This window comes from Hoplias malabaricus, chromosome X1 (assembly GCF_029633855.1).
Source record: "Hoplias malabaricus isolate fHopMal1 chromosome X1, fHopMal1.hap1, whole genome shotgun sequence".
Taxonomy (NCBI): Eukaryota; Metazoa; Chordata; class Actinopteri; order Characiformes; family Erythrinidae; genus Hoplias; species Hoplias malabaricus.
The window spans coordinates 18747962-18759857 of record NC_089818.1 but is presented as its reverse complement, the minus strand read 5'-3'; the positions used below and the strand labels follow the sequence as shown (position 1 = coordinate 18759857).

Genomic DNA, 11896 nt, shown 5'->3' with positions numbered 1-11896 from the left:
ACATTTTGTTGCATTGCTGTGCAATGATGACTAAAGCACCTTTCAAGCTTTACGGCTTTGTTGTGGTTAATCCTTGAATGTTTTATGTGTGTGTGTAATGGCTGTTGCGCAGTGTTGTGTATATTATTTATCAACAAGCAAATTCAACCAATTCATTAATCAATCTAACCTGTAGTAATTAGATGGAATGGTCTCCTGCCATGGCTTTAACAGTCAGTGACCATGCAGGAGGAGAGCTGCTCCATGGTAAAATACTTTTTGTGATATATTGCAGTAGTCCCAAACCTAGCTAGAGAGTCAATACCTTTTACATGTTGTGAGCCAAATGGAGTCATCCTCTTTTGCAAATTTTAACCTATTGTGGACTAGAATGACAATGTTTTCTTCCATATGCTGGACACCAGCCCAGAGGGACACCTGATGGTGACTCAGGGACAAGCATTAACCTGTATAAAAGAAGTTAATGAGGTGTTAAGTCTGCCCATTTTAGCCACCATGCCAGACCTGATACCTGATCCCCTGAGCTGCCTTTAACAGATGGTTAAAAGCTCCTGGCAGTGACCAAGGAAGAAAATCAGCTCAGAAAAAGAGCTCCAAAATCCCAGAACCCTTGTTTCTTAGAAAGTCAAACTAATTCGAAGCCAGGTAGGAGACTCCTTGCTAACATGTGTTAGGTCTGTCACAGCTATTACAAGCTCACCTCATCACAGATGTTACCAGATTCTCATAGATATTTGAATAGCTTGGATAGCAGAGGGGGTAAGAATGCTGGCCTTTGTGGATTGATCCCTTGGGCAAGTGTCTTTCCAGTAAGAACCCTTAGGCAAGACTCCTAATGCTACCTACCTTTATAATGTAACCCCTGGGTAATAACATCTGCCAAATGCTATAAATACAGTGTTGTAATCTTTTTAAGGAAACCACTGCTGGGAATCCAAACTCCTGACAAGTTTCTATTACATATGAGGTCCTTAGATTTCTTTGTGTAGTAGTACAAAATGAGTTCAGATTTATCCTTGCTGAGACATTGCTACTCTAACAATGACAGCTAACAGGTAACCCTACAGTCTTTGTTGATGAGCTTCAGGTAACAAAATTTGTGAATCCAAATGTGCAGATGTTGATGACATCCAGCGCTTTAGAGGGAAGTTCAATCCTCCAAAGATCACCACCTTCCACGATTGAGTATTTGTTGTCCTTCCTCAGCTCTGTCAGGTTCTATGAGATGTTATACTTTTTACATTTTCCAATCCAATCCTTGCATCACATGGGTTGCCAGGTTTTGTCCATGGACTGGATGTGTTCCTTGGCCTTCATCCTCAGAGTGGCGATGCTGGAACTGCGGTCCACATCATCTAGCGGGTATTTGTCGTTGAAAGCCGGTGGACACTGGTATGGTGGAGGGGGCATGGGCTGCATGCCCTGGACCATGCCTGGAGAGGAGTTGAGGAATCCTGGATGGCTTGGGTAGGCGGGCTGTAGGCTTTGGCCTGGGCCCATGAAGCCTGGGATGCTGTGCATAGGAGTGGCGCTGGAAAGTGGGGATGATAGCCAGGGATCTAAAGGCAGTGAGTTGCTCATGGGACCCACGTTGGAGGGCATCGGGGGCCGGTTGAAGGACAGCATGGGTGAATCATGGAGTTTCATTGTGCTGGTGTCCATCTTCTCTTGGCGCCGCCATTTTGCTCGTCTGTTCTGGAACCACACCTAGAAAAAGAATAACGAAGAGGTGGATTAACTTTTAGAACACATGGGCAGAGAATAACTTCTGAACGATACACACCCTTACGTGGATGTTTGTCAAATTTGAAAGTGAAACTGAGATGTAAAAAAGTGCTTTAACTGAGCCAAAATTTGATTTCCAGTGGCATCCCTCCAAATAGCACCTGGGTGGTATTTGTTAAGGATTTCAAGGAGTGGTCCTGACTTTGACTTCCTAAAAGGATGGGCAGGAAAACTCCAAAGCTTCTGGATTAGAGACCTCAAAGGGCCTTAAACTGTCAATTAAAAAAAGCTCCTCGAACAAGGCCACACTGTTTACACTAATCAATAGTCGTCCCATTATCACATTATCTCCGCAGTTTAACACCATTACCTGGTGCTATTGGTTCTGTTCGACCTAAGCCCCATGCAGACAGTGCCTATATCAGCAAAGTAAGAAAATTAACAATGCTTACTTGCACCTTTACCCAACAGAGTAATGACATTAACTCAACCAGCTTTCTACTGCCCCGCCACGACACATTATTCCAAGCTTACCTGCACGCGCACTTCTGGGAGATTGACTTTCATGGCCAGCTCCTCCCGGCTGTAAACATCAGGGTAATGGGATTTCTCAAAGGCCCGCTCCAGCTCGTGCAGCTGGTAGGTGGTGAAGGTAGTCCGGTTGCGCCGATGTTTCTTTTTAGGTTGGTCTTCTTCAGGGGGTTCCGGGGACCTGCTGTCACTCTCTACACCTCCACGGTGAAGATCTCCAAGGTCCCCATCACACTTATCACTGGAGAAGAGCCCTGTGTCTAGAAAGAGAAGGAATGTAGATCAAGTTTTAACAAAACAAATATTCATTCTCAAGAAGTGTGTAATAAAGATGTCTGTGTTAGTAACTGTGTTGAAATGTATAGTATGTTTTCTTCTGGCAAGTCGATTAGCTAGAACCACCCTAATCACACAGTTATATCAGTAGATTGCTCAACATACTTGGAGGAGAACACTCACTGGCAAGTTCTGTTAAGTCCGCAAAAAAGTATAATAACTGTTGCTAAATAAATGTAGATTTGGGACTGGAAAATTGCAGCTTCACTCCCATCAACCAACAGGATAACTGTGGGCAAGTGAAAGAACAATGTTGTCTTCTCCCTTAATATCCACAGTTGAGGTGCCTTTGACCAAGACCAGTTATGCTCTCTTGGCCTCCTGGTCACCAGCAAACCCAAGACCTCCTGACGATAGACAGGAAGGCACTATTTTGACAGCAAAGCCCACAAATCCTGGAGATCACAACTGGGATGAAATGATGAGATAACGTAAGACAAGGATCAAACCCTGAGAACCAGTTCCAAGTATCAGGAATTTGAAAATCACAATAGACCAGAGGGCTTAAAATCCAAACCTTAGATCTAGGTTTCAGGCTAGGGTTTTACAATGGGTGACCGGTATCAGTGTTAAATTATGCAGTTGATATTGATTTTATTTTTAGTTTCATTTTAATGATTTATTTATTGTTAGATTTAGTCTAGTCTCAGTCTACAAAAACTAAAAATATTTTTGTCTACTTTCAGTCCATTAAATTAAACTTTAACAAGTATTTTAAGAGGCTTGGCCAATTTAAAGGTATTGTTTATTACTACATTTCATAAACAATAGACTTAAAGTTGTGTTGGAAGGAATATGGCCACTTTATTTCTTATTTATTTATTCCAATACAGTTTGCATTTATTTATCATGAGCATTTTAAGCTCAAAGTGCTGGAGAAGGTACTTGCAAATCGACTCCTATCGAATCATAGTGTTTGTTAAAGAAATTAACACTGGTGACCGGTATGACACTACAGTATAGCTATAGTCAGGTGGATTAGCAGTTGCTATAGCTATAGTGTCATACCAGCCAAGCATTTTAAAATCCTGGCCTGGAACCTATATCCAAGGCCCTGAAGGCATCCACCATAGACAGACATAATGGATGACAGATCTTCTAATGTTAAATATTTTTTACACTGATAGCTAGTGGCCTGGATGTGTCAATGACTCTGTACTAAACATATTTTAACCATGGCTGCATGAAGGGGACCTGCTCCATTGAGCATAAACTGGTTCATTCAGGGACTACAAAGCTGTTGAATTCTGCATCTCATGAAAGTTGCACTTTGTAAATAAATAAGTAATATTTTTATAAATAAATAGCATAATCCATTTTGTGTTGGTAAGAATGACTCTTTTGCACACCTTTTCGCTATCTAACACTTTAATTTACATTCAATCTAATGTAATGGGACACTGCTGAGTTCCATCACATCTTGTGCTCCGTGCAGTTTTCTTCACTAATCCCTGAAGAGGCAAACAGATGTCACCTGTTAAACCTGTGAGGCCTCATGTGGCCTCAGCTGCTAATCCCACTGCTTTAAAACCTCTCTCAGCCTCTTTGTCTCTCTTTGAGGGTGGCGGGGGGTGGGTGGGGTGGGGTGCTTGGCAAAAGCAGAGATTTTCATTTCAGAGAAACAGATAAGGAGCAAAGTGAGCCACATATTGTGGTGGGGGGCAGACGGCAAATGAATCTAATTAAGTTAGGCTAGATTATCATCAGATCATTGCTTCAGTGTAAGTGTGTGCTCGTGTTAAATGTCGTGCTGTTCGCAGCTCCAGAGCTTTACTAGTGGCAGTTGTGATTCTCTATAAGTTTAACTCTGGACTGCTGCCACTGGGTGTGTATTCTTTTTGTCTGGTGCACACTGCTAAAGCCAGTTAGCCTTTACTTTTTTTTCCCAATAGACTATGACTACCTTCCTCATAATTATTTTTTTTATTATAGATGTTTTGATTATGGGAGTTTCAGCTCCTTTGCAGCATTAACAGCCATTACGCTTTTAGATATTATAACACTGCTGTGAGGATTTGAATGCATTCAGCCACATAAATATTAGTGAGGTCATCTACTGATGTTGAATCATTTGTTGTGGATCTTGAACACAATTCCAGACTGTCCCAAAAGTAGATGGATCTTCATCCCTCCAAAAATAAAACAGGCTGCAGATTCACAGCCATATATTGTGTGCTTCAAGCCAGAAGTCAATGATTAGCACTGGCAATGGTGAACTTAGGCTTGAGCCAACGGTTTTTCAAAAGTCCATCAATTGTACTCATCAATTGTGCTTAAAATGGCTCTTTGTGTAATGTCACTGAAGAAGTATGTTCCATAAAGAACAATTTTCGCTAATTTGTTTAAAGGGGTAAATAACTTTAAACCTTTAAATAGTTCTTCAAACTCACACATCTCTTAAAAAGGAACATGGTTCTTTATGGAACCAAAAGAGTTTAAGGGTTTGAACATTCTGCTGTAGAGTCAAACTCTCTGGGTTTGTGGGCTTTCTCTTCCTCTCTCTCCACCGTCAACCCATTACTAGCTAAATGCTAGCGACACAGGCATATGTTAGATAACAAAATGAGGCATTTAGTGTTCTCCTCTAAGCGTGTTCAGCTGTACTGTGACTATGTAGCACTGAGAAAGTCGGTGAAATTGGCAATGACTTTAAACATTAGTTTAAAGGTTGCTAACTAAATGATAGTGATAATTTATGCGTATTTTTACCACATCTGTGCCCTCACAGCTCTTGGGAAATACTTGCATTAAGTGTAAATAAAGGCTCATGTTGTTTGCTTTCCATTGATGTTTGTCCTTTTTGTGGATTAGCCCATTTAGACATCAGCTAGTGTTTAAATCTGTAAGAGTAGGCCTCTGAGAACCTTGGTTAAGGTCAGCACAGTCTTACGGTCCATACAGCTTTCCACCAAGAGTTACATAACACAGAGTGGAGATACACCTCAGAAAAGAAGGGCTACTCTGACCTGTTAATGGTTTTAAAAGAGAAAAACCATGTTCAAATCAAGACCTTAAAGGCCTTTTCACACCGTGTACGATTTTTTACACGTAAAAAAATGGCTGCAATTTTTAACGTATGGGACCTTCAAACTGCGTCCGACGCATTTTTTTTGTCTCGGCGCTCTGAAATCAGGGAAGACACTGGTAGACGAAGAATGAATACATTTATTGAGTTGGAGCGATTATGAATTTATAATTTTACTTTAAACACCGCCCACACACACAATGAACCCGCCCCAGTCTCCAGAACAACACAGGGAGTTCAGAAGTGTTTCCGAAGGTGTCTGGGGGAGTTTGAGGCTCTGCTTCTGCGTGTTGCTTCTCTCATTAAAAGGAATTATATTTTCTTTAATCACTTTAACCATTTTACTTCTAAGCGTGTGGTTTATATTTCAAGCGTGTGTATGTTCTGCTACGAACAAGACGAACCGTTCAACCGCCGTCTTCCTGCTCATTTGTTTGATCTGCAACCATGACAACGGCGCTCTGATTGGTCGTGCTGATTTTTAACGCATCCGTCAATCGCAGAAAATAGAACAGTTCTATTTCAAAGTCTGACGCAGAAACTTTTTTTTTCGTACAACAATACTCGACCTTGTGTGAAACGGCCTTAAGAACGCTAAGAAACTACGTTTAAAAATCAGAATGATATAACTTCTCACCATGGTAGGCAGAGTGCTGGGAGCTGTCTGACAGGCTAGGCAGGTGAGCGTAGGGGTCAGAGGTCACCTGCTTTCCCTGTTCCCCCAGATCATCTCCGTCCACTTTGTGGCCTCCCACAGGCCCCACAGGATTGAGCAAGTGGTCCTGGTCTTTACTGAAGCCCAAAATGACGTCAATGCTGTGGACTCGGCCCCCCATGCCTGAGCCTCCTCCTTTCCCCAGATCCTGGTAGTGGTCCGTCGAGAGGCAGCCATCGTCTGCCATGTTTATGGTGTCCAGAGACAAATGCATTCGAACCAACTCTTTGGACACGGCTCCTCGAGACAGTAAAGTGGACCTTGTGTCCAGACAGGGGTCAGTTATTTGGAGAAGAATCCAAACAAATGGAGATTCACAGAATGAAGTATGTGTTGAGGTGAAGATTCAGATTAGATGCAATGAGAAAGCATCTTCTGAGAGTGGACCATTAAGCTTTCTGTTAAAAAATGAAAGATAAAAAGGTAACTCAGTTATTTTTTTATATTACAGCACTCTGAAAAGCTCTTAAAATTATATATTGCTATAGAACAACTACATATTGTTTCTATTGGAATGATTATCATTAATAATAATATTTAAATAATAATAATAATAATTTAGTCCCAGCACAAAGCAGGATTTTTTTTACACTAGTCTTAAGTGGCAATACTCAGGGTCCAAGCACTTTTCTGCACAATGCAGCCTTATAATAGATAAAATAGAAATAATGGGTTATTCAAATTTTCAGACGGTATCTGCTTGTTGCGACATCAATGAAATGTCTTTAAAAATATATGTGTCAGGTGTTGACACTTCAGTGTCTTTTCTGTTCTTATGATGTCATCTTTCTGATACAGACACTGTTTTGTCTTTTTGAAGTCACGATTGCGTCAAGATTTGCTTTGCTTTACAGTCAACAGAACAATAACGTGATGTTATGATTCACTCAGTAGTTTAATTTAAAAGACTTCAAAGTCATGAAGTTTGTCTGAGAATGAAGTATGAAGAGTCTAAACCATTGTAACATAGTAAACCCTATTTTTAAATGTAATTTATTATAACTACTTGTTACGAGTAATTTTTCTACATTCAACAGGACAAGCTAATGATCTTTAAAGAATTATACAAAATATGCAAGGTCTTAAAGCAGCAGTAGTGTTAATAGTTACATATAAACTTTCTGCAGTGTGAGAAATCACTGATCTGAACTTGGAGATTGCGTCTACTCTCATTAATGTGAAAATACAGAGCTTTGTGCAATACATGGCTCATCAGTCTTAATGAAAGAGAACTGGGGCACAGATTTTTCTTTTATACTCACAGTTGCTAGTTCACAGGCTGCATTCTTGTGAATGGGTACAGTGGGAGGTATTTTTTTTTAGAATCTATATTTGTGTCATTATAAAATAACCTCGCTATAAAAACTGGCTAATCTATTTTTTGTAGCATTGTGGATATTATTCCTCTTCTACACCATCTAGGTTAATGTTTCCAGATGTCTTTTGTAAAAAGAAAAAAAAGGACTAGGCTTCAATCATCTAATTGTGGCTAGGGTAACATTTGCCAAACCTTGATCTTGGTATCTCAGTCTAAATGTAAAAAATGGGTAATGTGTTATTATCATTCGAAATCATAATTACAAATATAATCAATGTGTATTTTAAAGATACTATATAATATTTGTTATTACTATATAATTAATGTAAATGGTGTTTTAGAGAGCACAAGTGTTCTTTATTTTCACCTTTGTTCTATTTGCAAGTGTGGAAAAGTTCTCAAACTGATCAACAGGTGTTTCTAAGGTGAATCTTAGTTTGCTCAGGTTACATTTTTTGGTTCATACTGCTGCTAAGTTAGTAATAATTCAATATAATATAATTCAGTCCAATATAATTCAATATTTCAGACTTTTAGCTTCGTAGAAAGTACTTTTAAAATTTGACTAAAAACTACTTAGAATAAAATATATACATCATACCTTTTCGACTCCTCAGTTCATCCACATTGCTTCTTCTTCCACTCGCCGTGTCTTTACTAATGACGGTGAAGAGAGCAAGCACAATTTTTTTTTCTTTTTTGCTTAGGTACCGCCTTCTCTGCCCGTTAGTGACTGTTAACGAGCGTCCGGTCACAACAGTGAACAAAAAGCACTCCAAAAAGACAGAGAAACGTACCGTCCCTAATGCAGAAGGCCGAAAGGTCCTGATCTTTACGGCGGGCTGTCCCAACACTTAACACACACGCTGACCGAACACACCAGAGAATGGAGGTAAAAGGAAAGGACTTAAGAGGTTTATTAATTGGAATCCTTCCCCTTTAAGAATGATTGACAGTTGTTCTCTGCTGGAGTAATTGCTCTAAACGGCCGCCATGGTCCAACCGCAGAGGGAGGCCAGCGCTAATGAAGCCCTGACAAAACTTTCTTTCAAAAATCTTTTGTTTAAATGATAATGGCATCCCACTGAAAGTGTCCCCTAATCCCTCGCACAACAAAGACAACACACATGTATTAAGACGTGTTCTTTTCTCTCTCTGCCTTTCCCCGCTGTCACTGCCGCCAATCGCTGCTCACTCTTCCATAACAGAGCTCCATAGAAAGTGAGCAACATAAACTTACATTCACTCCTCTGTAATTAAACCTTTTCTTTGGTTTTCTAGGGTGTTTTTTTGTTGTTGTTATTGTAGGTCAAAGCAAAGCTCAGCACTACAAACGAATACCAACTGTCAGATCTTTCTCTAAACCCCTAATATTGTGACACGTACTAAATTCATTACATGAATTAATAAATTAAATAAGAAGTGCCAGAGATCACAGTTTTTATGTTTTTATTTTGTGTGACCTATTGACCCCACACCCTCAAAGCTGCCAACATTCTTGATGAATAAATGATCTTTTTGAAAACAAGCATCAACGGCTCTAAAAGTCATTGAAGTTTTAAATGAAGTTTATATTTTTATATATGTTTACAATGTGTTGGAATATATCCTTGCATCTCCATGTTAAGAAAAAGTCACTTGTTCTGTGCATGTATACATTCGTTTGAGGATCTGGAGACAACCAAACCACCCACTGTGAAATAACAAAACACAGTCTGTGTTGTTTTATGGGCTGCATGTCATTAAACAAGTGATGAAAGGAGTCGTTCTGATTTTATGCTGCCCTATATGTAGAATGCAGAGACTTTGGGATTGTCCCGCCTCCTTGTCTGGGACTGTCCAATCAGAGTGCTAGACCCATATTTCTATGAAAGTGCAGGTGAAGTTAAACAGAGCAAAACAAAACACAATAGGTGCAGAGAAATAAGAGTATGGATTAAAAAAAAAAGAGCGAGAGAACGTATTAGAAAGAGAACTGAGTAAAAATGGCTAAAAACCAGAGCTTCTTTTTCTCGCTCCTCACTCCTGGGCTCTCACTATGAACTCAGCTATGGCTCATTCCCATTTAAAGGAACTGTTTCTGAAACTGGCTGTTCTAAATATGGTTGTTTATACAGAGAGTCCTTTGTTGTTTTCATTAACACCTCGAACTGTGTTATTGGAAACGCGTTATTAGATTCAAAAGTGAATTAGATTCCCTTTGAGGAAAGATATATGTTATTTCACTTAGGTTTTGAAAGATGTCTTAGACACGTTATTCTTGCATTTGCTAACAATGACAGTGGTGATATCTAACACTAATGAAGTGTCCCACTATTATTCCAAGTCACTGAATAGCACTCAGTGGTATTGATCAGTTGATCGGTTGACATGTTGATGCTCCTTTGTTTTGGAGATGCAAGCTTCAAGCAGGCGTTCTTTTTCTCCAGAGCAGCTGGTCTCAGTAAAGCTGAGGAAGGCTCACTGTCACAGAGATCAAGCCTGGTCTTAACAGGACTACAGCACTACAGAGATTTCCCCCTGACCTTAATCAAATCTAAAGATAAGTTTAAGAAGCTTCACAAGCTTCCTTTTGAGGTCTCAAGCATAAAGGCATTCAACTTTACACACACAGTTTGTGTACTCCCCAGAGAAAAGCATTATAAATAGAATGGGACTTTCTGGAGCAGCTGCACATGAGCCTAAACTCACCATGCCCAATGTCAAGCATCAGCTAGAAGGGCATAAACCCCCCTTATCACTGGGTTGTGGAGCAGTGGAATTCCCTGAAACACTGGAGCCCCAGTTAGTACTTTTGGCATGAGCTGAAAAATGCCAGAACTAATACTCAGACATCAGAACTCACCTAGGTTAATGGGGCATAATGTCACCAAACTCTCATAGAAATGTTCCAGCATCAATGGTAAAGCCTTTTTAGAAAAAAGGAGGGTAATCCAGAGTTTTGTTTGTTTGTTTTATTTATTTATACATGTTGTTTAACCTGATTAACATGAACAGTTAATTTAATACAGCTGTTTGTATCTGGTAAAAGGAAAAACAAAAGCATTAACTCCATAAACATTTCTATTGGGAGTCAATGAGCAGATGCTAAATCAAGTGGATATTGAAGCATAATTTAAATTATTTAGACAGAAACAAACATCAAATTGCTGCAGATATGGCCAATTACGGCTAGGCTCAAAAACACTGGAGTACACCTTTAACCCAGCATTTTATCTTAAACTCTCATTAGAAATGCTATTAGAATAAAGCTTCAGAAAACTGTGTAAGTTTGTGTAATTGCATAAATGTTGTGGAATGATCTGGGGTCATGTATAAGAAATATAATGCATCTTTAATTGGATCCATAATTATTTTAGTCACACATCAATTTATTAATGAGGTCTTCATCCCACTGAGTGAAAAAGGCCCAAATCACACACTGATGTAAAAAGAATGATCGTCTTTATTCGCTTTTCCACGAAAGCAGAGACTAACAAGTCAATTAGAGACTTGCAGAAGGTAGAGAAGGCTAAGATTTGTTGACAGAGAGCAATGAGTGACTTGGACAGTGCTCTCCAAGAGAAGCATTAGCGCACAAAGCTAGGTGGCCATCTGTCTGAGTGAAAGCTCCAAAATGCTGGCCTCGACACACCAGGAATTCCAAATACCCTGGTTAATTCTTGGAAGTTGTGTTGCTGTCCTTTTGCGTTAGAGTGTATTCAAATGTTACTACAACTGAATTGCATTACAGTTATATCCCATTTGCATTCTTTCTTGACATGTTTGCATCCACAAGACAAAATAACAAAAGACATGGCAAATGCGTAAAGGGTATTTATCAATATTCTCCTTTAAGCGTGTTAACAGCCCAGTGGCTATAGTTTATGTCCATATCAAAGTCTAGTTCTTGGGCATGAATGGTTCTATACCGTAGTCTGTTAATGGATACGATCTTTTTGGTGGAAATCTGACCATTTTTTCATTGTCTGCATATCTTCCCTCAGGCTGCCAGTGTGTGTTAGTAGCTGTAGTTTAGGCCTCAGAGTAGACACCAGAGAGTTAGGCTTGATTTGTAATTGCCTTAGTAAAGTGATACTAACGACTGTCTTCAGTGAAGGTTAATAGCCACAATGAGGTAATAAGGTAACCCCAGTTAATAAGCAACCGCACCTTTCTCAGCCCTGTTTACACGTATCCCTAAATGAAGGAACAAGGTGAGCTCTCTTACTTAGGAATTATATAGAGAGGAGGCACCAGAAAAGCC

The 11896-nt window shown here is 39.7% G+C and overlaps 1 protein-coding gene across 1 annotated transcript; it reads right to left on the bottom strand.

The window, feature by feature from the left end:
- Positions 1-1263: 1263 nt before the first annotated feature.
- LOC136676092 (retinal homeobox protein Rx2-like) lies at positions 1264-6546 on the bottom strand. Its single transcript, XM_066652949.1, has 3 exons — positions 6255-6546; positions 2260-2516; positions 1264-1707 (listed from the first exon to the last, which is right to left on the bottom strand). Exons 1-3 carry the CDS (start codon positions 6544-6546, stop codon positions 1264-1266), a joined length of 993 nt encoding a protein of 330 aa, XP_066509046.1.
- Between the last annotated feature and the right edge of the window lie 5350 nt (positions 6547-11896).